General features: G+C 48.5%; 1 protein-coding gene across 1 annotated transcript in view; it reads right to left on the bottom strand.

The window, feature by feature from the left end:
• The window catches only part of LPP (LIM domain containing preferred translocation partner in lipoma), a 382,758-nt gene that overhangs the window by 151,303 nt on the left and 204,681 nt on the right, over positions 1 to 26,774 (bottom strand). The window contains exons 7-8 of the mRNA XM_084847796.1: positions 18,366 to 18,493; positions 5,904 to 6,026 (exon numbers count right to left, since the gene is read on the bottom strand). Of these exons, the coding sequence (XP_084703922.1) occupies positions 5,904 to 6,026; positions 18,366 to 18,493 (251 nt within the window). The remainder of the gene's footprint in view (positions 1 to 5,903; positions 6,027 to 18,365; positions 18,494 to 26,774) is intronic.

Raw genomic sequence — 26,774 nt, 5'->3', positions numbered from 1 at the left:
AAACCAACAAAACAGGCTGGGAATAGAAACAAATTGTACGCTTTTCAATTGTAAGCCTGAACGGGAGAGTGTTTTGTGTGTGCGTGTGTGTGTGTGTGTGTTTTATAAATAAATCTAGGCACTTGAATAATAATTACTGTTTTGTTTGTAATATTTTGTAGCCCCTTAATAAATAACATTATAGTTGGGACTAGCGGTAATTCAGCATATTCTACAGAGAGAATGATGAGAGGAAATAATATTCCAAAGAGCCTACATGTCCTCTTCTATCTGAGAGAAGTTGGCATAGGTTATGGGGGTGGTGGGGAGGAGAGGGGGCTGCACGTGGGTGTGCCTGAAGTTTATTTATTTATTTTAAGATCTTATCGAATGGATTAACTTTGAATACACAGCAGCAGATGTGTGGATCCAAGCATCTGCTACTCAGGACACGGGGAATGAGCTGGTCTCAGAGGGAAAGGCGGGGTGGGGGGGCAGAACTAAAGAAAGCAAGCCCTAAAGAAATAGAGGAAACCTTGTCTCTCTCACAGCAGGCATCATTCCAAGCAGACACCCTGGACTGGGGAACAGGGTAGCTTACAGAAAGCTTGTGGCCCAGAGGGGTCTTCTATGCAATGTTGGATCCTTAGATATGGTTGTGCTCTTTGGTTCTCTCTCTCACTGCTTCTCCCTCCCACAATATACCAGAACCCGGGGTCACCCTATGAAGCTGAAGATTCAGGACAGACGAAAGGAAGGACTTCTTCACACAGCGCATTGTTAAATTGTGGAATGCGCTGCTGCAGGATGTAGTGATGGCTACCAGTTTGGATGGCTTTTAAAGGGGACTGGACAAATTCATGGAGCATTGGGCTACATAGTCATGAGGGCTGCAGGCTACCTCCAGTATCTGAGCCAGTATGCCTCTGTGTACCAGCTGCTGGGGTACACGAGTCGAGGGTGCTGCTTGGGGCTTCCCATTGGGGCATCCGGCTGGCCACTGTGTGAACAGTGACCAGAGAGAGAGGCCTTGGGTCTAATTCAGCATGGCTCTTCTTTCGTTCTAGGAGGCTGCCCTCCTATTCCAATTTCTTTAGGACTGCCTTCCCTAACCTAGTGCCCTCCAGATGCCTTTGGACTACAACTCCCAGCATCTCTGGCATGGTTGGTTGGGGGATGTAGTCTAACAACATCTGGAGGGCACCTGGTTGGGGAAGGCTGCTCTAGGGCAACAGAGATTGCCACAATGAGGGAGAAAGACGCTACTAAGAAGGAGGGGGTTAGATCCCCACAGCCCATTAACATGTCCATCAAGAGGAAGACATTGTAATTTAAAGGCTTTTCCATGCTTCGGCTCAAAGTCATCACCCAGTGGGAGTTGGGAAAGTATTTCCTCCCAGATCAGACTGGCTTACGACCCTGATTGGGTTTCCCCATCATTGTGTCGGGGGGAAAGTCTGGCTTGGGCTCCCTCCTGTATCAGCAGAATAATTGGCCCTGGGCAGCACACTCTTGTTCTCTCAGATTGGCCTCCCTCAGACTGTATTGCAGAAAAGAACATCAGAAGGGCCCTGCTGCATCAGACCCAGGGTTCATCTAGTCCAGCATTCTGTTCCCACAGTGGCCAACCAGCTGTGCATGGGAAACCCACAAGCAGGACACGAGTGCAACAGCCCCTCCTGCTCAAGCCCCCAGCAACTGGTGCGCAGAGGCAGACTGCCTCTGATACTGGAAGTAGCACAGAGCCTTCAGGACTAGTAGCCACTGACAGCTTTATCCTCCATGAATGTGTTGAGTCCTCTGTCCCCTGTTGAGACTGGGGTCAGGCTGGGCTCTGGAGCAATGTGCATCGAATCTCCCACCTCACACTCCACGTTGTGGGTTGCTACATTCAGCGCCTGCTACAGCTTACAGACTTCCAAGGCAGCTCTGCATAGAGCACATTGCTGCAGCCTTGCTCTGAAGCTTACAAAAGCACGAACAACGTGCACTAGGGATAAGTTGGATGAAAAGGGATGCGACTTTCTCATCAGACAAGTGACAGGCACTCCTGGTCACCGATGAAGCTTCCCAGCGCTCAAGGTCAGCATTGCAACCCTTTTTGGAACGCCACAGATCTTCCTTTCCTCTTCTGAATTAAAACCACATATTCCACACTGCAGGAAAGCACAGAGAAGGTTTGCAAATATGGTTCGTCCACGAAAAAAGACATGGCCATGAAACGCCAGGCTGTTAAGACAACCATGATTCAGCTGTGCACCCATGTGTACCACTGCCCATGCCTCTGGAATGACAAATGGGAATTTAAGCCACCTGTCCATGTGATGCACAACTATGACTCAGATCAGCTTTGAGGAAATTGTGTCCCAAACATGCAATGAATGTGGAAATATCTGCCAAAACAACCGTCTTTCTAGAACCCTAATTTGTTTCCTCTTTCTGATTACAAGGACACTCCAGTGTACCCCATGGATTCCCTCCAGCCGCTACTCAGTGTAGTCACTCATTTGCTTTTTCACCTGATGCAAGTCTCCTAACTCTTGATTTCTGGTGACTGAAAGGGTTAGCCTAAAGAGACAGGCTTCCACAACGAAACCCCAGAGCCTCAATGGAGGAGCTACAAAACCCTCAGCTGGGGAGTGTTGGAGTGCAGCCCCTATCCCTCTTAATGTGTAAATGGCAAACGGCCTTTCAGTAGCCCCACCTTCCTGAGTAAGCCCATCTCTGCCACCCACCTCACCCCAGCTCCACCCCACGGCGCTGACGCAGACACCCTGCTGATCACAGAGCTGATTCCTGAGCATTTTCAGCCACGGGGAATTAGACAACAAAGCTAGGTGAACACAGCTTGAAACGCCTAGCACAGGGCTCCAGATCACAGAAGTGAAAGATTCACATGCAAAGAGAGAACTTTTTGAAAAACAAGCCGCCTGGTTTCTATCCACCCAGATCGATTTAGAAGCTCCTGGAGAAGGAAGCATCAGCAGGGCTGTGCAAATGTTTGCCCTTTGTGCATATCCCGAAAGCATGAAGGGGGAAGCAGGACCGCCCCCCACCTGCTTTGCCTCTGACCCACAAGCGTTCTGCAGAAGACCAACACTGGCTGCTGAAGAACGCACAGATGTAGACAAAGGCTTTTCGTGCATGGGGGCGGGGGGAGTGGGATCTCACCAGCTGACCCTGGCCCCAGCATGCCCACCCCAGTCCCACCTCTGACCTCCACATATACAACTGTACGTGCATGGCCTCTCCTAGATGACTGGGAACTCTTGCACCGATTCCATGAAGAACCTCTGCACGTAGGAGCGCCATCCAGACCTTCCGACAAATGCGTGGCAATCGGGGCTGGTAGACATAGACATACTGGCATCTGGGTCAGGACCAGAGACCCTGCATCCCGCTTCCCCCTTTATGTGCTCAGTATATGCACAATGGGGAAATGTCTGCACAGCTCTATGGTGGCAGCCTTAGTGAGGAATGTAGGTTTCAGTACCTTCTCCCAGACAGATTTCCCCAATTATTAAGGCTACCCTTGGAGGTGTCAGGATGGAAACTGAGCCCAGAGAGCCCCAGAGCAGTTCTGATTCTGAGGGGGAACAGCAATCCGTGGGAGAGGAGCTCGCTCATCTCTCACAAGCACAGCAGCTGGCAGAGATTCCTCCTGCCAGCATTCCTGGGATAGATAGTGACCCTGGCAGTGAGAGAGCGCTGGAGGGGGGCTTGCTGGATGCTCGGCGCAGACGCCGGGAGTGACGACAGATGGAGGGCGCCGAAAGGAGGTGTACCACTCGTTTGGTGCTCAAACAACGGACACGTCCTGAGGACCCAAGGGAAAAACTGCGGATCTCTCCCTAGCACATAAGTTCAGGGTCTTCCCGTGGTTCCCCTTCAAACGGGGACCAACTGCCTTACCTGGAGCTTAGGCTACTCTGCTATCTTTCTCCTGTGCTGTTCCTTGCTTAGTCGCTAGTGATTAGTATCTGAAAGAGTCATAAAGTAATAAAGGAATAAAGCCTTGGAAAGAATCCTTGTTGTCTGTGTCCTGAGTTGGCTATTGGAGGGGACTGCAAGAGGCAGCTAGGGCGCTCCTGACAGGAGGCCCTTCTCATAGCAAGAGGTGACATGAGAGGGATTTCTCCATCATGGCACACCATTTATGGACTGATCTTTCCCGGGGAGTCTCATCTAGTGCTAAGACTTATTTCTTTCCAGTAGCAGGCAAAGCCCTTTTTCATTTTCTCAGGTGTTCTACCTCTATTAGATATTATTTATGCTGCTCTTTAAAGCATTCTGGTCTTTTGTCTATTAATGTTTTATTATGCATTATTGTTTAAGTAGGTGAACCAACCTGGAAATATTTAGGTGAACCAACCTGGAAATATTTAGGTGAACCAACCTGGAAATATTTATTGAAGGGCAGCATACAAATTCATTGCATACAATAAATACCTTCCCTGCCCCTGCTCACAAAAGTGGGCAGGGGGGCAGGGCAGAGGGAGCAGCCAGCAGCTAGAGAGTTGCACAGACACAGGGGACTTTATTATATAAGGTAAGATTCTGGGCCTACACTAATCCAGTGGACAAAGAACTGAAAGGAGGTCCAATTTATACAGTACATGGGCCCTAATCCATGTACGCATTCCACAACCGCACAACCACATTTATATGCATTACTCCTGTGCACCAGGCCATTCACGTGCACTGCTAGGGCAACAGAAATCAGGGGGCTAATCAGTTCTTTTGCTGGCATGCTAAAACTACACACAAGCATCCTGATCCATGTGGGAAGTGAAATTAAATATGACAAGACACTAGGAATTCACAAGAACGTCTGTTTCAGTTCTCAAATCATTCAGAAATGCCCTGTTCACAACCCCAAACATGAATGGGAGTGCATATTCTCCAAAAGTGTTCACAAATTCCCAAACTTGCATTCATGTTCAATAAATCTGCACTTAAAAAAAAAAGCACTTTTAAAAACGCACACTTCAAAAAATTCACATTTTCACACATTAGTCAATGGAGAAAATGTGCATACTTTCAAAAAATGTATACTTTACCCATCTGAAATGCACACTTTTCCCATTTATACAAAATTAAAAAAACAGGTCACAAAACAAGAATGGGAATGAGCCAGACTGAGCTTTCAAGTGAAGTTCAGAGAATTCCAGCAAACTCGAGTATCCTTGGTTTTCCCATCCATACAGGGTGCAGAGATATAATACTTATACATGTATGGTCTTTTACCCATGTCAAATATAAATCGAGCAAACGAGAGACAGGTGACCATCTCATCCACTGACTGAATTAGTTGCTTGCCTTTCACACTTAGTTCCACACTGGTAAATGGGTAGCATGAATTAGTGACCTGTATAACAGGACTGTTTGGCAACTGAGATCCAGTGTGGTGTAGTGGTTACAGTGTCGGACTGGGACTTGAGAGCTCCAGGTTCTCGTCCCCACTCTACCATGAAGCTCACTGGGTGGCTTTGGGCCAGTCACTGACTCTCAGCCAAACCTACCTCACAGGGTTGTTGTGAGGATAACATGGAGAGGAGGATCATGTCAGCCACCTTGGGCTCCTTGCAAGAGGAACAAAGGATATGAATGTAATAATAAAAATAAACAAACAAACAAACAAACAAACAAACTCAGTGGAGGTGTTGAAATTGACACAACAGAAATGTGCACGCTGATGTAAGTAGTTTACAAGCTGCCTTTGTGTATCTCATCCTTGGCACCCCTCTCATAGCCCATTGAACATGCAATGGGTACAAATCTGTGCACAGACCCCATTAAAAGAGGCTGAGCAAGAAATAATTCCAGTGGATTGTGCTCCATGCCACCCATTCCCAACTCTTAAGTTATTTAATATTTATTTGATTTATACCCCACCTTTCCATCCATAAAAACTGTGCTCTAACCTGTTGAGTCCGAGGCTTGTAGGGTGAGCTGCTTTCCAAGTCAGCTAAGATGCTCGTTAAGGAGTCAATTTCTGCATCCAAACTGGACCGCCTCTCTTCCAACGTCTTGCTACCAGGGTTGACCTAAGAGAGGAAAGGAACAAAATCCCCCCAGCCCCGAAAAAAGGTCTTTAAATGGTTCGATCCAGAGTTAAGGCTTACAACATTGTCATCATATGGAGATGTTTTCACACATAGCTGGCAGGAGTCCCTGACTCTAGAGAGAGACATGGGTAAGTAGGATGACAATAGTTGGCTGCTATGATTGAGGCTATGGAGACAGGGGGCGTGGGGGGGGGGAGAAAGAACACACAACAAATTCTGTTACACAACCATTTGGGCTGTTTTTAATGTTTAATCCATGTCCTCCTCCACCCCGTCTGGTTTTTCTTCTGAACTGCAAGTTTCACACATGGATGAAGCCACATCCACTTCAGACTGCCATGAATTCTTGGACAGGACTGAAAATCACAGGACCTGGAAGTAACCAAATGGCTGTCTATTGAAAACAGTTGCTAAAGGGCCGGGCCAACTGCCAGACAATCGTTTCATTATAAGAACGTAAGAGGAGCCCAACTGGATCACAGCCGAGATCCATCCACTCCAGCTTCCAGCTTCCAACTTCCAAGGGGGGGAAACCATCTTCCTCCAGGAAACAAAATAGCCATCCTGTTGTTTAACCCACAGTATCCATTTCACGGAGGTATACTGCCTCTGAACATGGAGGTTCCATATCGCCACCATCATCATGCACAGGTTGGGCTCACTTCCTCCATGACATTGCCTAACCCTTTCCAAGGCATCTAAGCTAATTGGCTACAACCATATCTTGCAGCAGCAAATCCCACAAATGAACTATTCACTGAAAAAAAATGCTCTCTTTTCTCTTCCCTAAATCAGCTGCCCATCAGTTATGGCCCCAGGTTTGAGCATAGTGAGAGGGGGAGGAAATACATTTTTCTCCACACCATTCAAAATTTGATAAACCTCTATAATGTCCCCACTTAATCAACATTTTTGTTTTTCCTAAACTAGGAATGGCATGTTCTGTGGTGGGAGAAAATGCTCTTGGAAAGGGGTGACTAACCCCCTCCCTCAGCACACACACAACAGCACAACCGCTTCCCCAAGGCCCTTCAGACCCACGTCAACATCTCCAAGGCAATGGAACATTTGTTTCCAGCAATATTTAAGGCAGTATAGAAAGTACAGTTCCACGTAGTAACCTATGGCTGCGAGAGCTGGACCATAAGGAAGGCTGAGCAAAGGAAGATAGATGCTTTTGAACTGTGGTGCTGGAGGAAAATTCTGAGAGTGTCTTGGACTGCAAGAAGATCAAACCAGTCCATACTCCAGGAAATAAAGCCAGACTGCTCACTTGAGGGAATGATACTGAAGGCAAACTGAAGTACTTTGGCCACATAATGAGAAGACAGGATACCCTGGAGAAGATGCTGAGGCTAGGGAAAGTGGAAGGCAAAAGGAAGAGGGGCCGACCAAGGACAAGATGGAGGGATGCTATTCTGGAGGTGATGGACTCGACCTTGGGGGAGCGGGAGGTGGCGACGGCCGACAGGAAGCTCTGGCGTGGGCTGGTCCATGAAGTCACAAAGAGTCGGAAACGACTGAATCAATAAACAACAAAGAAAGTGCAGGGTTATATAATCGCCGTTCAAATATGTTAATGAAAAAATTAAGAGATTGAGAGAGAGAGGGAGAACGCATAGAGGGGAAGTGGACCAGAAACATACGTCTCCGTGCACGTCTCCGTGCACTCCGTGGTCGCAGAGCATAGCCTGAAGGCACATGAGGCAGCCACCTTGCTGAAGCTAAGCAGGTCTGGGTCTGGTCAGTGCTTGGAGGGGAGACTACCTGGGAACCACATGTAGCCACCTTGAGTTCCATGATGGAAGAAAGGTGGGGTATAAATGAAAATAAATAAATAAATACATACATACATACATACATAAATTCTATCATCAAATGGCATTTGGGGCTTGCTTCAAGCCTAATGTGGCAGTATGGAGATCTATCTATCTATCTATCTATCTATCTATCTATCTATCTATCTATCTATCTAACTATCTGTACTTGTACCTGTACCTATCTCCTGATGCCACTGTGGTTAGCTCAGATCCAAGCAGTCGTACCCGACAGACTCAGAGATGCTCTTAGGTTTGTGGGCACAGTGCCTGCACTCCCATCATCAAAGAGCGATTCTTCTCTCCTCCTCCACTCTTGCCCAGTACGCAAAAGACGTCTTCCTCACATGCGCTCAAGGCAGGGCCCCAGACACTCCACGTCTGCCTAAGGCGCAAGGATGGTGCCAGTGTGAGAGTGTGGGGGCTTCTCCACCGCAGGGCCCCCATCTTCTATCCAAAGGGCCGGCAGCAGCCCCACCTCCCATTCTCACTGCCCCACTCTACCCTTTCCCTGCTTACAGAAATCCATGGAGACATACAAATGCTCGGATGAAGAGAAACCACAGCAAAGCGAATGCCTGCTGCTGTGCTAACACTCGTGGAGAAGTCAGGTGCAAGGGGACAGACTGACCTCCTCCTCTGTCGCTACCATCACATGAACATATATATGGACATGATGAGGCCTTATTCTGGCGCATCAGAGCCTTACTCCATCTAGCCTTACTCCAACTGTCCTTGGCTCCCCGGGGTTTTAGGCAGGGGTCTTTTCCACCCCACGGGAGAGACCAGGGATTGGACTGAGGACCTTTGGGGTGCAAAGCAGGTGCTCTAGCCCAGGTTCTCCACTGCACTCATGTCCTACATGCGGGTTTCCCACAGGCAGCTGGTTGGCTACCATGTGAACAGAATGCTGGGCTAGATGGACCCTTGGTCATATTCAGCATCAGGGTTCTTGTGTTCATAACCCTGGTCCCTGTCAGGTTTGCAGGCCTCAAACTATCTACGAGCAATAGGAATGAGATAAGGAAGGGCAAGACTGGAAGCTGCCCACCCCATTCTTCCCAACCCGGCTGGAAATGATGTGAGATGCAGTCCAACACTTCTGGAGGCCACCAGGTTGACCAAGGCTGCCTTACACTGTTGTTGCAAGGGCTATGGAGGTTTCATTTCATTTCGCTGATTACTTTTCTATACTGCCCAATAGCCAAAGCTCTCTGGGCAGTTTACAAAGATTAAAAACCTTAAAAATACATATTGTACATAATATAAAAAACATCTGCATACAAATTTATACTCAGATAGTACAGATACAGGCACTCTGTAATAACTTTAACAATCAACAATAAAAATCCAGGACCTGAAATTAAAAACCTCATCATATGCTGCCAAATGTCTAAGAGTAGAAGAAGGTCATAACATGGTGCTGAAAATTTAACTATGTTGGTGCCAGGTAGCCCTTGCTGGAGAGAACATTCCACAATCACAGGGCCACCACTGAGAAGGCCCTATCCCTTGTTGACACCTTCTAAGCCTCCTTTGGAGGAGGCACCTGGAGGAGGGCCTTAGATGATGAGTGGAATGTATAGGTAGGTTCACACCGGGAACCTACTCCATCAGGTATTGTAGTCTAGGGATGTATAAAAGTGACTTACCTTTCGCGGATTATGTTGATGGTGGGGGGGGAGGCGTTCCGTCCCTCCCCCCGGAATCCTCGAACGGCCGGCTGTGCTCCGCGGCGGCTCCGCGGAGCAGCCGGCCAGGCCCGGCCCAGCCCGGCCCGGCCAGAGCCATCCACAGCCGGATTTCTGGCTGCGGAGGGCTCTGGGTAAAACAAACAAACAAAAAAACCAACGCGTACGCAAATGGCGGCGGCTATGGCCGCCAACATTTGCGTTCCTTCTTTTTAACGTCTTAATCTACGTACATATTTACGTAGACTATGATGGCGAAAATCAAGGGGAACGCAAATAGCGTAGTGGGCGCCATTTGCGTCCCCTTTTGATTCCCCATTTTACGTAGGCTAAAAAGGTGAATGAAAAAGGGACGCAAATAGCGCCCGCTACGCTATTTACGTTCCCCTTGATTTTCGCCGTCATAGTCTAGGTAAATATTTACGTAGATTAAGACGGCCAAAAAGAAGGAACGCAAATGGCGGCGGCTGTAGCCGCCGCCATTTGCGTACGCGTTTTTTTTTTAAACCTACCTCCAACCATGATAGGCTATGTAAATCTTTACGTAGCCTATCATGTCTCCCCCCCCCCCCCAAGCCTGGAAATGGCGGTGGCGGCTGCCGCCCGGAAGATCCGCCCCAGGTAAGTCTCGTCCCGGGGGGGGGATCCGCGGGGGGGCAGGCCATTCCGCCACAGATTTCGGGGGGCTGAATGCACTGGCATTCGGCCTCACCGAGATCTGTGGCGGAATTCTCTGACATCCCTAATTGTAGTCTCAAGCCATGTAAGGCTTTATAGGTCAAAAACAGCACTTTGAATCAGGCTTGGAAACATACAGGCAGCCAGTGCAAGAGGGCCAGAATCAGTGTTATATGTTTGGACCTTCTTGTCTTGGTTATAATCTGGCCACCAAATTCTGCACAACCTGCAGCTTCTGAACCATCTTCAAAGGCAGCCCCACATGGAGCGCGTTGCAGTAATCTAACTTGGAGGTTACCAGAGCACAGATGACTGAAGCTGAGTTATCCCTGTCCAGGTAGGGGCATAGCTGGGCCACCAACCAAACCTGGTAGAAGGCACTCCATGCCACTGAGGCCACCTGAGCCTCAAGTCACAAAGATGGCTGCAGGAGGACCCCCCAGCTACAGACCTGCTCCTTCAGGGGGACTGCAACCCCATCCAGAGCAGGTTGCGCACTCTCCATCCAGTCAGAAGAGCCACCCACGAACAGCATCTCGTTTCTGTCTGGATTGAGCTTCAGTTTATTAACGCTCATCCAGTCCATTGTCGCAGCCAGGCACTGATCTAGCACATCCACAGCCTCACCTGATGACGATGAAAAGGAGAAACAGCTGCATTTCATCAGTACACTCATGGCAACGCACTCTAGAACTCGCTCAGTGGTTTTAGGTAGCTGTTAGTAGTTGAATAGCTTGGGTGAGAAAACCCAACCTCTGCAGAACCCCATGCTGGAGAATCCATGGGGCTGAGCATTATTCCCCAAGCACCACCTTCTGGAGCCGACCATCCAAGAAAGAGTGAAATCACCAAAATGCAGTATCCCCAACTCCCAGTTCAGAGAGTCACCCCAGGAGGATACCATGATCGATGTTTCAAAAGCTGCCCAAAGATCAAGGAGAATCGACAAGGTCACACTCCCCTGTCTCTCTCCCAACAGAGGTCAGCATACAGGGTGGCCAAGGCCGTTTCCATGCCAAAACCTAGCCTGAACCCCAACTGAAACAGATCCAGATAACCAGTCTCATCCCAGAGTGTCCAGAGCTGGTTGGCAACCACCCACTCAAAGGCCTTGCCCAGGAAAGGAAAATTTGCTGTTGTCGTCGTTCAGTCACGTCCGACTCTTTGTGACCCCATGGACCATAGCACGCCAGGCCTTCCTGTCCTCCGCTCTCTCCCGGTGCGTGCTCAAGTTCATAAAGGAACATTTACCATCCGCCTAAAGTTAATAAGGTTTTCCAGTTCCAGGGAGGGTTTCTTCAGGACTGGTCTCACCATAACCTCTTTCAGGTAGCCTGGGACCATTCTCTATTGCAAGGAGGCACTGATCACTTCCCTGTCCCAGCCGGCTGTTCCCTCCCTGCTGGTTTTATAAGCCAAGAGGGGCAAGGACCCAATACGGAAGTGGCTGTACGAACCTGTCCAAGGACCTTGTCAACATCCTCAAGGTGTACCAACTGAAACTCAGCCAAGACAACTGGACACCTCACCTATTCATCTGCTCCAACACTGGAGTCTAGGTCCCAACGGATGCAAGATATTTTATCTCGGAAGTGCCTAATGAGTGTATTACAGCAGGCCTCAGGCGGATCCACAGCACTGTCAGGGCCAGTTGTAATAAGCCCCAGTCAACCCCAAACAGCTCCGCTGGGCAGCATGCAGAGGATTCAACAGAGGCAGCGAGATCGTGTTTCTTGCCCACCCTCACTGCCCCTGAATATACGTTACCATAGGCACATACAAGCATTTGATTGCATCCACTAGGAGTTATTCTCCATCTGTACTCAAGCCGTCTCCTATTTTGTTTCATCACTCTCAGCTCTGGGGTATACCACGGAGCAGTATGAGCTCTACTCTGGAGAGGGCGCTCAGGAGCAATCGTGTCGACTGCCCGCATCATCGCCGCATTCCGCAGATCGACCAGGGTTTCGACAAGAGAGCCAGTCGTATCTGCTGGAACCACCAACCCCTGTCCCGCTACTGGAGCCCTTTGGAAGCCATTTGGATACATTCGTGTGTGAGGGTGGACCAGTTTAACTGGTCTGCCCCTGGAGGACCTATTAATAATGTACACTGGAAGTTTTAAGCCTGCTTGTGGGGTGGAGTGTGGGGTGGGGCATAAATAAACATTCAGTAATATGAACATCAAGTATCATGAATAATCCCAGTCCTTGGCATTTGCACGATAGCACCTTTATATGTTCCAAGCTCTCCACATGCATCATCCTGCTGCAGTCCATGCAACAACACTGCAAGGTAGGCCCAGGTTATCATCACAAAGGCCAGCGGGTGTGGATCCCCTCCCCCTCCGCCCATGTGTTTATTTCTATATAGATGAACATGTAAAGAGGGTTGAACTGTTGACAGCCAGTGTGCTGTTGTGGTTAGAGTCTTGGACTGGGACTTGAAAGATCTGGTTTAGAATCATAGAATCATAGAACAGTAGGGTTGGAAGGGGCCTACAAGGCCATTGAGTCCAACCCCCTTGCAGGAACCCAAGTCAGAGCATCCCTGACAGATGGCTGTCCAGCCTCGTCTTGAAGGCCTCCAGTGTGGGAGAGCCCACCGCCTCCCTCGGTAATGGGTTCCATTGTCACATTGCTCTAACAGTCAGGAGGTTTTTCCTGATGTTCAGCCGGAATCTGGCTTCCTGTCACTTGAACCCATTATTCCGTGTCCTGCACTCTGGGATGACCAAGAAGAGATCCTGGCCTTCCTCTCTGTGACAACCTTTCGAGTACTTGAACAGCGCTATCATATCTCCCCTCATCTTCTCTTTTCAAGGCTAAACATGCCCAGTTCTTTCAGTCTGTCTTCATAGGGCTTTGTTTCCAGTCCCCTGATCATCTTGGTTGCCCTCCTCTGAACCCTCTCATTTGTCTGCATCCTTCTTAAAATGTGGTGCCCAGAACTGGACACAGTACTCCAGATGAGGCCTAACCAGTGCTGAGTAGAGAGGAACTAGTACTTCCTGGGATTTGGAAGCTATGCTTGTATTAATGCAGCCCAAAATAGCATTTGCCCTTTCTGCAGCCACATCACATTGTTGGCTCATCTTCAGCTTGTGATCGACAACAATTCCAAGATCCTTCTCGCTTGTAGTGTTGTTGAGCCACATATCCCCCATCTTGGAACTGTGCATTTGGTTTCTTTTTCGTAGGTGCAGAACTTGGCATGTATCCCTATTAAATGTCATTCTGTTGTTTTCTGCCCAGCGCTCCAGTTTGTTTGTTTGTTTGTTTATTGCATTTATATCCCACCTTTTTTCTCTTGCAAGGAACCCAAGGTGGCGTACATGAACCTCCTCCTCTCCATGTTATCCTCACAACAACCATCCTGTGAGGTAGGTTGGGCTGAGAGTTTGTGACTGGCCCAAAGTCACCTAGTGAGCTTCCATGGCTGAGTGGGGACTAGAACCCAGATCTCCCAGCTCCCAGTCCAACACTTGATCCACTACACGACACTGCCTCTCCACATTTCCTCTCATTAAGAAATGGAAGCTAGGAATAAACAAAAACAGACAATAAAAGAGCAGTTGCTGAAAGAGCAATCCCCACTCAGCCATGAAGCTCACTGGGTGACGTTGGGACAGTTGTTGACTCTCAGCCTCACCTACCTCACAGGGCTGTTGTAAGCGTAACATGGAGAGGAGGCGGCCCATGTAAGCCACCTTGGGTTCCTTGCAAGAGGAAAAATGGTGGGACATAAATGTCTTAATAATAAAAAAATAATATACTCACAAACACAGGGAACATCACATGCAGAAGTTAAAGCAGTAAAAGCAGAAGTTAAAGCAGTTAAAGACTTCCTCACTTTGCTTCGCCACCAATGAAAACCTACAAAAGGTATCTTGGCGGCGGCAGGGCAGGGGTGGCTGGAGCGGGGCAAGAAACTACCTTCTGCATTCAATTATTTCAAGTTGCGGTGGAGGCTGCTCAATATTGTGGTTTTAAGCTTTCATATTTTATATTGTTTTATGCTGCGCTTTGTGGTTTTAATTTTTGTGAACGGCCCAGATAGTTTCGGCTATGGGAGGGTATAGAAATAAACAAACAAACAAACAAACAAATATCCCTGAGCTAGACTGATGGCTGCTTGTCCATGGGAATTAAGATGAGTTTTCGGCGCATTTGTGTGCCTTTGGGCCTGTTTTCAGCAGAAAATGCAACCAAGTCCAGAATGGCTTTTTACTGCCCAGCCACCCCATCCTCTCTGATCACCACTTCGGCCCATTTGGGGAGCAGGAGCAGGGCCAAGGCCCATCCAGAGGTCATTCAGTCTCTTCCAGGCAGCATCGCTGAGAGAGCTTCAAAGGAGCCGGGGTATTGCCTCTTCTCTCCCCTTTTAATTAATAAAATTACAGCTCAGAGCTCATTTTCGATAATTATGGCCACTGCTAGAGCTTCCCATTTCTTTGCCTGCTTCCACCCCCGCCGACCTTAATCCTGTTCCAAATGCAACATGAATTAACGTTTAATTAGCCATTAAATAGAATTAACGGTCTCTGATGGCAACGTGGCACGCCGAACAATCAGGGGAGGACGAGGAGGAGGTCTTGGTGCGGGATGAGTCTGCCATGTGCATCTGCTGGAAACCAGCAACAAACCAGAGTCCCCGATTCCCCGCCAGTCAACAAAATGCCACCATTATATTATCCGGAGAGCCAGTCGGGGTGTGACACGCACTGCGGAAGCCAGCATGTCTGGAGCAACTCCACCACCACACCGCCAGCACCAACACCGAGCTGCTGCAGAACTTGTCATGTGAATCCTCCCTCACAATTAATTATTTTATTTGTTATAATTCTTTATTATTATCTACTACCGGGGAGACGGGAAGGGGGGGGGGGAACAGAGAGAGAGGGAGAGAGAGAGAAGCAAGCCTAAAGTCATCCAGCGTTGTTTTACTGCTGAATTCTTTACCATTTAGTTTTATTCTTTTAACTTATGGGAGCTGATGTTGAAGGGTGGGTTATGAATTGCCTGAATAAATAAATTATTGGCAGAGGTGGGGTTCAAAAGAGAGACCTTCTCTTAGCCCGACTCTCACACTGTGAATCTCCCCATCTGAGCGATGCATTATTGTTATCCACTGAGAGGTATGTCTGGGTTGGGGAGAAGGTCACTGCCTAGTTCCTGGAAGCTCTCTTAGCTTGCTTTTCAGCAATACAAGCAATACAGTCCCAAGGGCCAAGGGCCAGATCCCATTTTGGAGGAGCACTTGGGGGCCGCGTTCCAGCGGCGGGCCAAACGCACCAGCACATGATATCTTGAAGTTCTTCCTGCCAGTGACTGAGCCTTCGGAGAAGAGGCATCTCAACCTTTTACAATGGGGAAAAAGCTGCACGAAAGCCAGGAAACCCCCGGATGATTGTTGTTTGGGGGAAAGGGGGTGGGCCCATATGGGGACCCCGAGCCTGAGTTTCTGCACCCCTGTGGTAGAGATTTGGTACAGCATATCACATTTTCCTTTCACACCTATCATGGTCTCACCATGACCACTTTCCTTGAGGGTGGGTGTTCAGACCCTTAAAATGTGAATGCCATGGAAGACAGACCAGGATTAACAACGTATCGGATTTTATTTGAGCTAGGTTTGTTGGAGAGTGCAGTGTTACTTATGGTATGAACCTCTCTCTCTCTCTCTCTCTCTCTCTCTCTCACACACACACACACACACACACACACAGACTTTCTGTGTCTTTGTTTTTAAAACTCTTATACAGAAACTCCCAGTGTGGGAGATGCTATCCCCTAGACCTACTCCTAACCCAAGAACCCCACCCAAACACAGCAGCTGCTTTACCTGACAAATCCCAGCTCCTCCTTCTGCCCCCCAGCAGACGCCCCCTCAATCCCTGTTATCTTAACATCCCCCCCACCCCCACAAGAAATTTCCCCCTTCCCCCCTGTCACACACCAGAACACCGTTTGCTGCAATGCTTTCCTTCCACTAGGGGAACTCAAAGCAGCAAACAACCCAGAAATACAGTATCAAACAGCATGTTGAACCATTATAATAGACACAGCTGTTTCTCACAGCCTTCCCCAACCTGGCTAGCCGCTGTCTTTGCTAGGGATGTATGAGAAATTCCTCTCGGTTCATTTTTTATTAGTTCTGGACCTAATACAGACTCAGACACAAACTGCAGTCAAAGTCTGTACATTTCCAAGCTTGCAATGTGATTTGCGGACCCCCAAAAATGGGTTCGACAGCATGCGTACATTTGAAAAATGCACATGAAAGAACGCATATTTATGAAAAATGTTCATAAATATTCTTTAATCCATGTGGGAAGAATGCATACATTTCAAAGGCATGCACAACTGATGCATACATTTGGGGAAAATACGCACAAAAATACGCATGGATTTTCATGCAAAAATAAGAATAAAGTTTGCAATTTGATATGGACTTCAGTCAGAATGAGCTTCGAGATGGAATTTAGAGAACTTTGTCAAGCTCGAGTTTTGCTGATTCGCACATCCCTAACTTTGCATGTGTGACTTTAGTCAGAGAAACCGAAAGACCAGAACTTTCAAGAAGCAAGAGCTGGTAGTTAGGCTGCACAGAGACATTTTCATGAGATGAAAAATGTGAATGAATGCCCGTGTTTAACTGGTAGGCAACTTCATTTTTATGAGGCATGTTTATCATGAGATTTAATTGTAGCTATGGTATTTTAAGTGACAGAGAAATTTAGTATTTTATTATTTAAAACATAAAATCAATTTAAATTTAAAAAATCTATTTTACATTTTAAAAATCTGATTTAACAATTGTTTTTATTTTTTAAAAAAACATTGATTTTTATCCACCCTGGTGTGTGTGTGTGTGTGTATTTGGGGCCGGGGGAAGTGACCTGCTCAGCTTGCAGTACTCTCCTAGGGTCTGCTTTGCAAGCAACACATAATCGTTTCAGGTACCTTCACAAGAGGGTTATTTATTATTACAATGCATGAGAAAATACTAATTTCTGAGGAGCTGCATGGCACACCAACAAGGCCTACATAACAACATCAAGGAGGCCTACACTAAGAGAGAGCAGGAGAGAGGCCTCACCTGGGCCTCCTACAAGAATTAAAACATTCATGTTCACTTAAAGCTATATCCACACACATACATACATCCCAGCACCCCCTCTGGACCATAACAAATTGCACTGCTGCTACAACCACCTTCACCACGCCCACATACCCCAAATTACCCTAAAGCACCCAACACACCAGGAGACTGGAGAAACAACACTGGAACACACTGCAGAGTTGTCATGCACTACTCTAACCGCCCCACCCCAGTAAAATGGGAATGATGGGAATACTAACACTGGTCTACTTTGCAGGGTGGTGTAACCCACGCCCTCTCAGCCACAGCCTGAACTCTTGCATGCAGATATAATAATGATGAACTTTACCCATATGCATCATCAGGCTAATGTTTTAAATGTTTACAAACTCAGGAAAAAAATACGAATACGGCCCGAGTTAGGAAGACCATGACCTCTTTTTCTTTTTAGGGAGACACACTACTGTCCCGTCTGAGCGACACTGAATGCCTGTATTTATGAATGGATTTTTGGAGGCAGCAACCCCTTCCTATCATGGACCCTGCCCCCCTGCTTCCCCTGCAAAGGGTTTAAACTTTAAAGGAACCAAGAAGTTCCTTCTCGAGACAGTGGGTGTGTCGAATGTTGCTATGACTTCATTCGTTGGCTAAAAAAACGGGAAGTCAGGAGCAGGCCATTTCTAATTACAAAACAAACGGGCAGAGCAAGGGATGTGTGCTTTGCCTCATATCTCGGGTCCTACAAGGGCTAGAGACTTGTTAAAATGTATTTATTTTTAATGAAAGCTGGGACTCTGGGTATTACAGCTCATACAGGGGGACACAACTGCCCTTGTTCCTGCAGACACACATGGGCCCATCCTTGCCGCTCCTCTGTAAACGCCTCACCCCACCAACCCCAATTGAGCGATGTCCCTGAGCCCTGTGAGTGAGGCCTGTACTTTGCAAAGTGCCCACCGCGGCGTGGACAGTTCCGCCCTCCAGCAATCACACGCCCTCCCTCAGCACCAGCAAGAAAGTCTTCTTACCTGAACACTGAAAAGGGCTTCATCAGGAGGCGGCGGCGGTGGCAGACAGGCACCAGGGGGTGATGCAAGACTCCCGGGGTCGTGGGCAGGAGGTGGTGGTGGCGGTGGTGGAGGAGGGGGGAAATCGCCTACAGATATGGAAAGGGGAGAAACAACAACACCAAATCAGGAGTGAGGAGCGGGATGACCCTGATGGGACCATGTGTGTTCTGAGCTCCTACACACGCATGAGCAGAATACATGATAGAAATATACGCAGATATAATCTTATCTGCATAAAATACAGATATATTTATCTGTACCTAAACGTAAAATACGGCTCATGTTCACTTAATTCTGATCACAGGGAAAGGCCCTTCGGCCCCATAACCAAGCAAACCTGGGGGAGTGGGGGGGGATGCATTTGACTACAGCATTCTGACCACGTTGACACAGCTACTTCTACAAGGGCTGCATGCTGCTATTCCAACTTTTGCAAAACAACCCCCCCAGTTTTTAGGATAAACAAGAAAACAAGCAGCAAAGAGGTACCATTGGGGAGCAGTACATAAATATCAGCACCCCCCTGCCCAAGAGGGACGGGGAAGGTCCCAAGCCTTTGCCCTGCTCCAGGAACTCTGACGTTCATGGGGGCTCTGATGCAGGGAGAGATTTCCAGCGCAGCCAAGGCCAGTCCCATGCCCTCTTGTGCACTGATGGAAAAATCTCTGTCATGAGCATTTGTGTGCTTTTTGTTTTGTGAATCAATGGTTCCCCCCACCCCCTGCAACATGAATCAGGTATTTCTCACAAATGCACTGCATAATTATTGATTGATTGATTTGATGTGTACCCCGCCTTTCTACCAAGAAAAATGACTCTCGAAGTGGCTAATTACATTTCTCACCAAGCACATAGAAAAAGAAGGGAAGAAAAGAAACAATATACAGTTGTGAATAAAGGAGGAAGGAGAATGAGACTCCCTTTTATAGAGTTTTTTATTTAATTTATTTGTTCATTTCATTCTTCCATCATGGAACTGAAGGCATCACACATGGGGGTGCCCCAGTGGAGTCTAGGAACAGATCCAGACCTGCTTTGTTTCAGCAAGGTTGATGAGTCAGCTCCCTTTAAGCCACACCCTGAGCACCGAGCACTTGCCAGAACCGAGGGCAGATGAAGAGATGTGCTGAGCCAGGAAAGCAGTACCCCCTCCCAAAAAAACCCTCCTCCTCTCTCCCCAGTTATGCACAGAAGAGCAAAAGATGGTATGGGATCTTATGCGGCTTCCATTTCCCCACCCTCTGCTCTTCCATAGCTGCCACTTGCAGGGTGGAGAAACTGGTAGGGTGAGGGTATCATGCCGCACAATTTGTTTCCCAGTGTTTCTGAGGACTTGCTGCTTTCAGTTGCCTCTGAAACTGAAACTGACCTAAAGAAAAATGTCAAGGTAAATATGGAAGTTCCTGCCTGGAAGACTCATCCGCTGAATGTCCAGGGAATAAAAATGTGCTTCAATCAGACCAGTTCAAAGGATATCTATATGTGCTCTTTATAAAGATCTGACCCCTCTCTACCTGGACCTCTTCTAAAACACGAATGTGTGCTGTCAGTCTAGCTGTGCTCTAAAAGTTAAGGACGTTGGGGCTGCTGAAGACACTCTCCACGCAAGGGGAACTGCTGATAAGTCCTCGGAGTTGACAGCCACCCCTACCCCTCGAACGCAAAGGAGAAACACCCTAGAAAGGCAAACAAGTGTTTCACTAGTGAAATTTGCTGGGGTACGGATGAGTTTCTGCACATCACAAGAACAGCCCCTCTCCAATATCTGTGTGTGCTCAGTATGTGCATCATACATCGAGAGTCCTGGATTGTGACCCTGGTGCTTGGTAACAGCCATACCGAATACAAATAGTGTTATTCTCACGTTGATGGCTTGGGCAAGGCTTTATCCTGTCCGATCAAGTTCTGCCCTGCTGACTTTTCCTCTCATGCAGAGAGACATTCCAGTAGGCTCCTGAGCGCACACTGCGGCTGTTTATAGAGATGTGATTATATACATAAATAATGTCGATGTCTGAAATAAACAGCCCAAGCAATGATTTAGGGAGCCTTGTTGCTACCAGATGGTTGGAGAAGCGGCTCGAGTCAAAACAGGCTCTCTGGGGGGCAACTTCCCATGTCTGGTTGCCGTGAGCCTGTCGGCTCTGGTTTTTGTCTTCCAGGTGAAAGACCCTCATGGAAATCCAAGCTGTTGCAGAGGGGTTGGTGGGGCGGGGGGGGGGGAGGAGGCTTTTCTTAACAGCAGGAGGGGAGGCAAAGCAAGCTTGGAGCAAAACCTGTCCCTGCCTTCTATCAATCCCTATCACTGCAGTGTACTTGTTCAAACCTAATAAAAATCACCCAAACAGCAAAGAGGAGGAGACCAAACACGGAATCTTGCAATGAAGAGGAAGACCAACAGGTATGGAATAAAACGAAACAGAGGCACTGGGCTGAGACAGGACCAGATGGACCATTCAGATGATCCAGCTGTTTTTGTGCTCCTCACGTGCCACCACAATGTTTCAAGTTATAAGTCCTGAACCGCATCAAAGAACTTGTGTTGGGATTCCCTATCTTTTCATTTATTTTTGTCACCTGCTAACAGAAATATAATTTTATTCTATGCTAGGAAGTAGCTAGTTTAAACTGAAAAAATCCCATCCTTACTGCAGCAAGGATAGAAAATGCAGAAAGACGCAGACATTTCAGGGGATCTTATTAACATGGCCAGGCCATCTATAAATCAGAAGACGTTTACTTCTTGGGAGGAGAGCAATGACAAATCTTGATAAAATACTTAACAGCAGAGACATCACACTGACAACAAAGGTCCGCATAGTTAAAGCAATGGTATTCCCCGTAGTAACCTGTGGCTGCGAGAGCTGGACCATAAGGAAGGCTGAGCGAAGGAAGATAGATGCTTTTGAACTGGTGCTGGAGGAAAATTCTGAGAGTGCCTTGGACTGCAAGAAGATCAAACCAGTCCATACTCCAGGAAATAAAGCCAAACTGCTCACTTGAGGGAAGGATATTAAAGGCAAAACTGAAGTCCTTTGGCCACATCATGAGAAGACAGGATACCCTGGAGAAGATGCTGATGCTAGGAAAAGTAGAAGGCGAAAGGAAGAGGGGCCAACCAAGGGCAAGACGAATGGATGATATTCTGGAGGTGACGGACTCGACCTTGGGGGAGCTGGGGGTGGCGACAGCCGACAGGAAGCTCTGGCGTGGGCTGGTCCATGAAGTCATGAAGAGTCGGAAGCGACTGACAGAATAAACAACAACAAAGAATTATTCCAGCATTCACCGCCTGGTGCACCAGCAATGGCAAGTGGTCGTCTTGGGGATTTCAGGCCCACAAGAGGTTTCCACCAGACCTCCTCAACCTGGTGCCCTCCGAGGGTGTTGGACTGAAATGCCCGTGATCCCCAGCCAGCGTGGCCACTGGCCGTGTCAAATGCTGAATCAGGTATCCTAAGCCGGGAGTGGGAGCAGGAGCCTCCCGGCATTCCACGACAGTCTAATATGGATCCACAAGCGCTGTACAGAAAAATGAAAAGACAGCGACAACTCTGTCCCCAGGCTCATGACCTAACAGCCACGATGCACAAGGGAAAAGGGGTGGGGAGCAAAGCAGAAAGCAAGCATGGGGGCAGCTGCTCCTTCACCGGCCAAGGGATGGGGCGGGGCTGCTCTCAGGCTGGTCATGGTGGGGGCAACCTGTCAGTGGCCTGGGCATCCTGGCTGTTGGCAGAGGCTGCAATGCTCCCTGATTCCAGCTCTGTAGTCTCAGGGGAACTGGCAGTGCTAACTGAAAAGCAGGGATCAAGGCCACAGAAGTCACCTCCTCATCTCACCGGTGACCCCCGGGGACAAATTTCCCTGGAAAGCACCAGATGTCTTCTATCAGGCACAGATACTAATGAATTCCCCACAAAACATTGCTGTGGGGAATTTATGCCCCCTCACCCCACATCCTGGTGCCCGTTGGAGATCCAGGAACTTTGGTGGCATAGGAGATTAGTCCATGAAGATCTCCCCAAGCCCCCTGAGTGTGATGTCAACAGGAATGCGTGAGAAATCCGTTCCAGTTCATTTCTGATCAGGATTTACCCATTTGCGCCTTCTGGACTGAACACAGACTCAGACGCAATCTGTGGTCTGTTCATTTCCAAGCTTGCAATGTGATTCGTGGACCAAAAAGAACTGCACGCAGCAGCATGCATACATTTGAAAAATGCACATGAAAAGATGTGTACTCTTGAAAAAATGTGCACAAATACACTTCAATCAATGGGAGAAGAATGCATACGTTTCAGAGATGCACACAACTGAAGCATACATTTCAGAAAATATGGACTGATTTTCAGACAAAAAAAAGCGCTCACAATCTGATATGGACTCGAGTCAGAATGAGCTTCGAGATGTATTTCCGGATAGGAGCCCTGTGAAGAAGGTGCAGTGCTTGGCTTTGCTAGCGCTCACAGGACCTTGAAGTGAAACTCAGGCCACTTAGGGATGCACAAAAGTCCCTTACCTGTCCTCGAAGCTTTTCGCGGTGGGGGGGAGGCGCTTCGCTGCTCCCCCCGCGAAGATCAGGCCGGGGGAGGAGGCGCCTCGCCTCGCCCGGTCGCGAACTAAAAAGTTAAAAAAAAAAACACGCCCCCGTGATAGGCTACATGACGATTAACGTAGCCTATCATGGCTAGATTTGCAAAGTCAGCCGTGATAGGCTACGTAAATCGTCACGTAGCCTATCACGGGTGACTTAAAAAAAAAGAAAAAAAGCGCGTACGCAAATGGCGGTTTACGTAGATTTACGTAGACTACAGCGACCAAATAAGGAACGCGAATGGCAGCTCCCTATGGGGGCCGCCATTTGCGTACGCGCTTTTTTTTTTTTTTTTTAAGTCACCCATGATAGGCTACGTGACGATTTACGTAGCCTATCACGGCTGAGTTTGCAAATCTAGCCGTGATAGGCTACGTTAATCGTCACGCAGCCTATCACGGGGGCGTTTGTTTGTTTTTTTCTTTTATTGGAATGGTGGCGGCGGCAGCCGGTCAAAAGACCGGCTGCTACTCCCGCCCCGGACGAAGACCCGCCGAACCGCCGGCCGGACCCGCCGCCGGGAGGGACATTTGCCAAAGCTAAGTCCCGTCCCGGAGGGGGTGCGGGGGGCGTGCAGAGAATTTCTCCCCAAAACCTGTTCGGGGGGCCGAACACGTTGGCGCTCGGCCCCCCGAAGTTTCAGGGAGAAATTCTCCGCCAACCCTAACACTTAGATGGAGATGAAAGCAAAGTGCAGAATTTTGGGATCAGAATGCAGAATCAAGCACATCCATCCAGGTATAAAAGTTGCTGGTATTCCCTGATAAGCCAGACCTTAACACCAAGTAAAATGGATCTGCACAGGTGAAGTGGTCTTACAAGGTGACCCACCCTCAGTTTCACTTACACAAGGCTGCTTTCCACAGAAAGGCGTGCTGCTCAATTTGCAGGCATTTGTTTATTTCCTGCTGGGAGTTACACACACCATTTCTTCTCTCTTGCTCTGTCCCCGAAGAGAAAAGGCCAACTCAGTGTCCTTTGGGTGTGTCACAGGGGGCGCCACACTTGGAAGCATGCGCCTCAAAACCAAGCAAGTTCGGGGGGGGGGGTGAAACACCAGTACAGTGCCCACCACATTGTGGGAAGACGTGAATTCGGCAGCTTGGTCCAGCTTGCCATGGCAAGCTCAGAATGTTCAAATACACCACTGAGAAGACTGGTCTAGTGGCTGCTGGTGCCTCAACAACCCTGAGCTCAGCACTTTTGCGTGCAGCCATCCTAGAACAGTGGAGGGAAAGTTCAGCCAACATGGCTCCTCCTCCCCAGCCCCCAGCCCCCGTCCAAACAGCAGCTGATAGAGGAAGAGACTGCACTATTCCTGCCAGCATCTCACTATGTATTGCTACCAATCAGCTGAGCAATGGGGAGGGGTGGGAGTCATGGGGATATATATGAGATAGATGAGTATGAATGGAGGAATGTACGGATGGAAGACTGTGAAAGGGGGATTGATGGATGAATGTGAATAGGAGGGCAGAAGGATGGGGGTGAATGGGGTATCTGCCCACTTTTGGCTTTGAACATTGGAACATAAGAAGAGCCCTGCTGGATCAGACCAAGGATCCATCTAGTCCAGCGTTCTGGTCACACAGTAGTCAACCAGCTGTCGACTGGGAACCCACAAGCAGGACATGAGTGCAACAGCACCCTCCTGCCCATGCTCCCCAGCAACTGCCCCTGGTACTGGATGTAGCATACATCCATCGGGGATAGGAGCCATTGATAGCCTTCTCCCCTAAGAATTCGCCTAACAGCTTTTTAAAACGATCCAAAATTGGTGGCCATCCGTCTTGTCGTAGTGAATTCCATAGTTTAACTATGTGCTGTGTGAAGAAGTACTTCCTTTTATCTGTCCTCAAACTTCCACTAATCAGCTTCAAGGGATGACCCTAGGTTCTAGTATTATGAGAGAGGCTCCACCCACTACTAGTACATAGCCCCCAACCATCACCACCCCAGGGCAAAGCGGCCCTCAACTTAACCTCCCTGCTCCTAAAGGGATGTGGTCCTCTCACAGATGAAAGGTCTTGGGACCCACAGAATGAATTCATGCCCTTCTGCTCCCTCTAATCTTTTTGACAATACATGAATATAGAGATGTGGCTGCACAGATCAGCCTTCCTTCAGCACAGGATATGAATCTAAGAATTACATGAAATAATGTATAAATATTACCTACCTTGAACCTTAAGGGTTAAAACTCAAAAAAAATAAATAAATATGATATCCAAGGAGGGAGGTCATGACTGTTCTCATATTAAAAATAGGGAGCTGATGCTGAGATAAAGCAATGAGTAACTCTTTTCATACAGGAGATAAAAGAGTCCCCCCACCCCACCCACCAATTCTTTCATACACAGTGTAATAATAAAACAATTTGTTTAAGAAATCCCCTCATGACGCTGTCACACTAAGAAGCCAAATGTCAGATAAACAGCAATCCTGCCCGCTATTTTCAGCTTCAGTCAATAATTTGCCCTCGATTTAAGGGATCTAGGCATGTTCTCATTTTGTTCCTAGAGCTGTGGAATTCCAGGTGGATTAGGCTGATGGGGAAAAAAAATGACAGGGATATTCTGACCAAATGGTTACTGAATCAAAAAGCATTTTGCTTCAGTCAGCCACACATGGAAGGCCTCCATTCAGCCACGTGCACAGAACACGGAGCTGATGTACCACTTAGGCGGGATACAAGCAATGCCCAGTAAAGCAGGACTTTGGAAGATGCACAGGCCTGTTTTAGCCATACGCTGCGGATCAATGTTTTGGAAGGAACGCTCTGGGAGAAATGAAGTTAGATCCGAAAGCTCCTGATCTGTGCACTGGTGTCCAATGTGTTGAATCACTGACGAACACAGGAGAAGGGACAGTATTGCCTTCCCAAGACCCAGCCTTGCTCCACCCACAAACACCCCACTGGTCCTTCCTAGCTATGAAGCCTTCGAGGAGTGGTGTGGGTCTTCACCAGGGCAAAGCCAAAGACTGGACTTGTGTGTAGCCCACAGCTGTGACCCAAGTGTTGCTCCCTGTCCCTCCTTGACCTCCCCCCACCCCCTGTGCCCATTCTTCAGCTCCCGACCTGGGCCATAACCACCTTTGCTCCTGGAAAGACCATCCTCTGGTTCTGCTGTGGTGCTCAACACTTCAATGGGTCCTCAGCACAGTGCCACGGAAGGGCCCTTGCCTGGCACAGCTGCCGTGGGCCACCACCACCGCTCCCCCCGCCACACACAGACAGCAATGCTGCAGTCTCCTCTCTGCCCAGACATGCTTACCCAGTGCCAGATGGACACAATCTTTTATTTCCCAAAATGCAATGCCTGATGTCCATTCTCCTGCCGTTCTCCAAGAGCATCACTGCCAGGTAAGCATGTCCACGACAGAGGCGAGTGATTGCCACAGTAACCCCGGGGGCGGGGGTGTGGCGGCACCAGCAGGTGGTGGCAATACTGGGTGGACACCAAATGGTAGTGTAGGTATAGGCCCTGGGGAGAGGCCTGCCAGGGCACATGGGCCCTGGCAGCCACCAGAGCGTGCCCGGTGGTGCCCCCAGGCCTGTGCTCCACTGAGCGCCAGTCCTGGTCCTGTGCAAGACACTTGCACATCGGCTTCCTGTGGCCTGATGTGGACAGCAGCTTGTGCATCAGCAATGCACTTAGACTAGCCAAACCTGCCTTCTTGAACTTTTCAGGATGACGCCTCTCTCCTTCCTTTCCGTTACATTTTAGCACCACCATCAAATGAAAAACCACCCTCTCCAGCTTCCGGGAGCT

This window comes from Heloderma suspectum, chromosome 3 (assembly GCF_057233095.1).
Source record: "Heloderma suspectum isolate Gila_16-S chromosome 3, 16-S_ref, whole genome shotgun sequence".
NCBI lineage: Eukaryota > Metazoa > Chordata > Lepidosauria > Squamata > Helodermatidae > Heloderma > Heloderma suspectum.
Note: the sequence above shows the minus strand (reverse complement) of the source record. Positions and strands in the feature narration are given on the sequence as shown.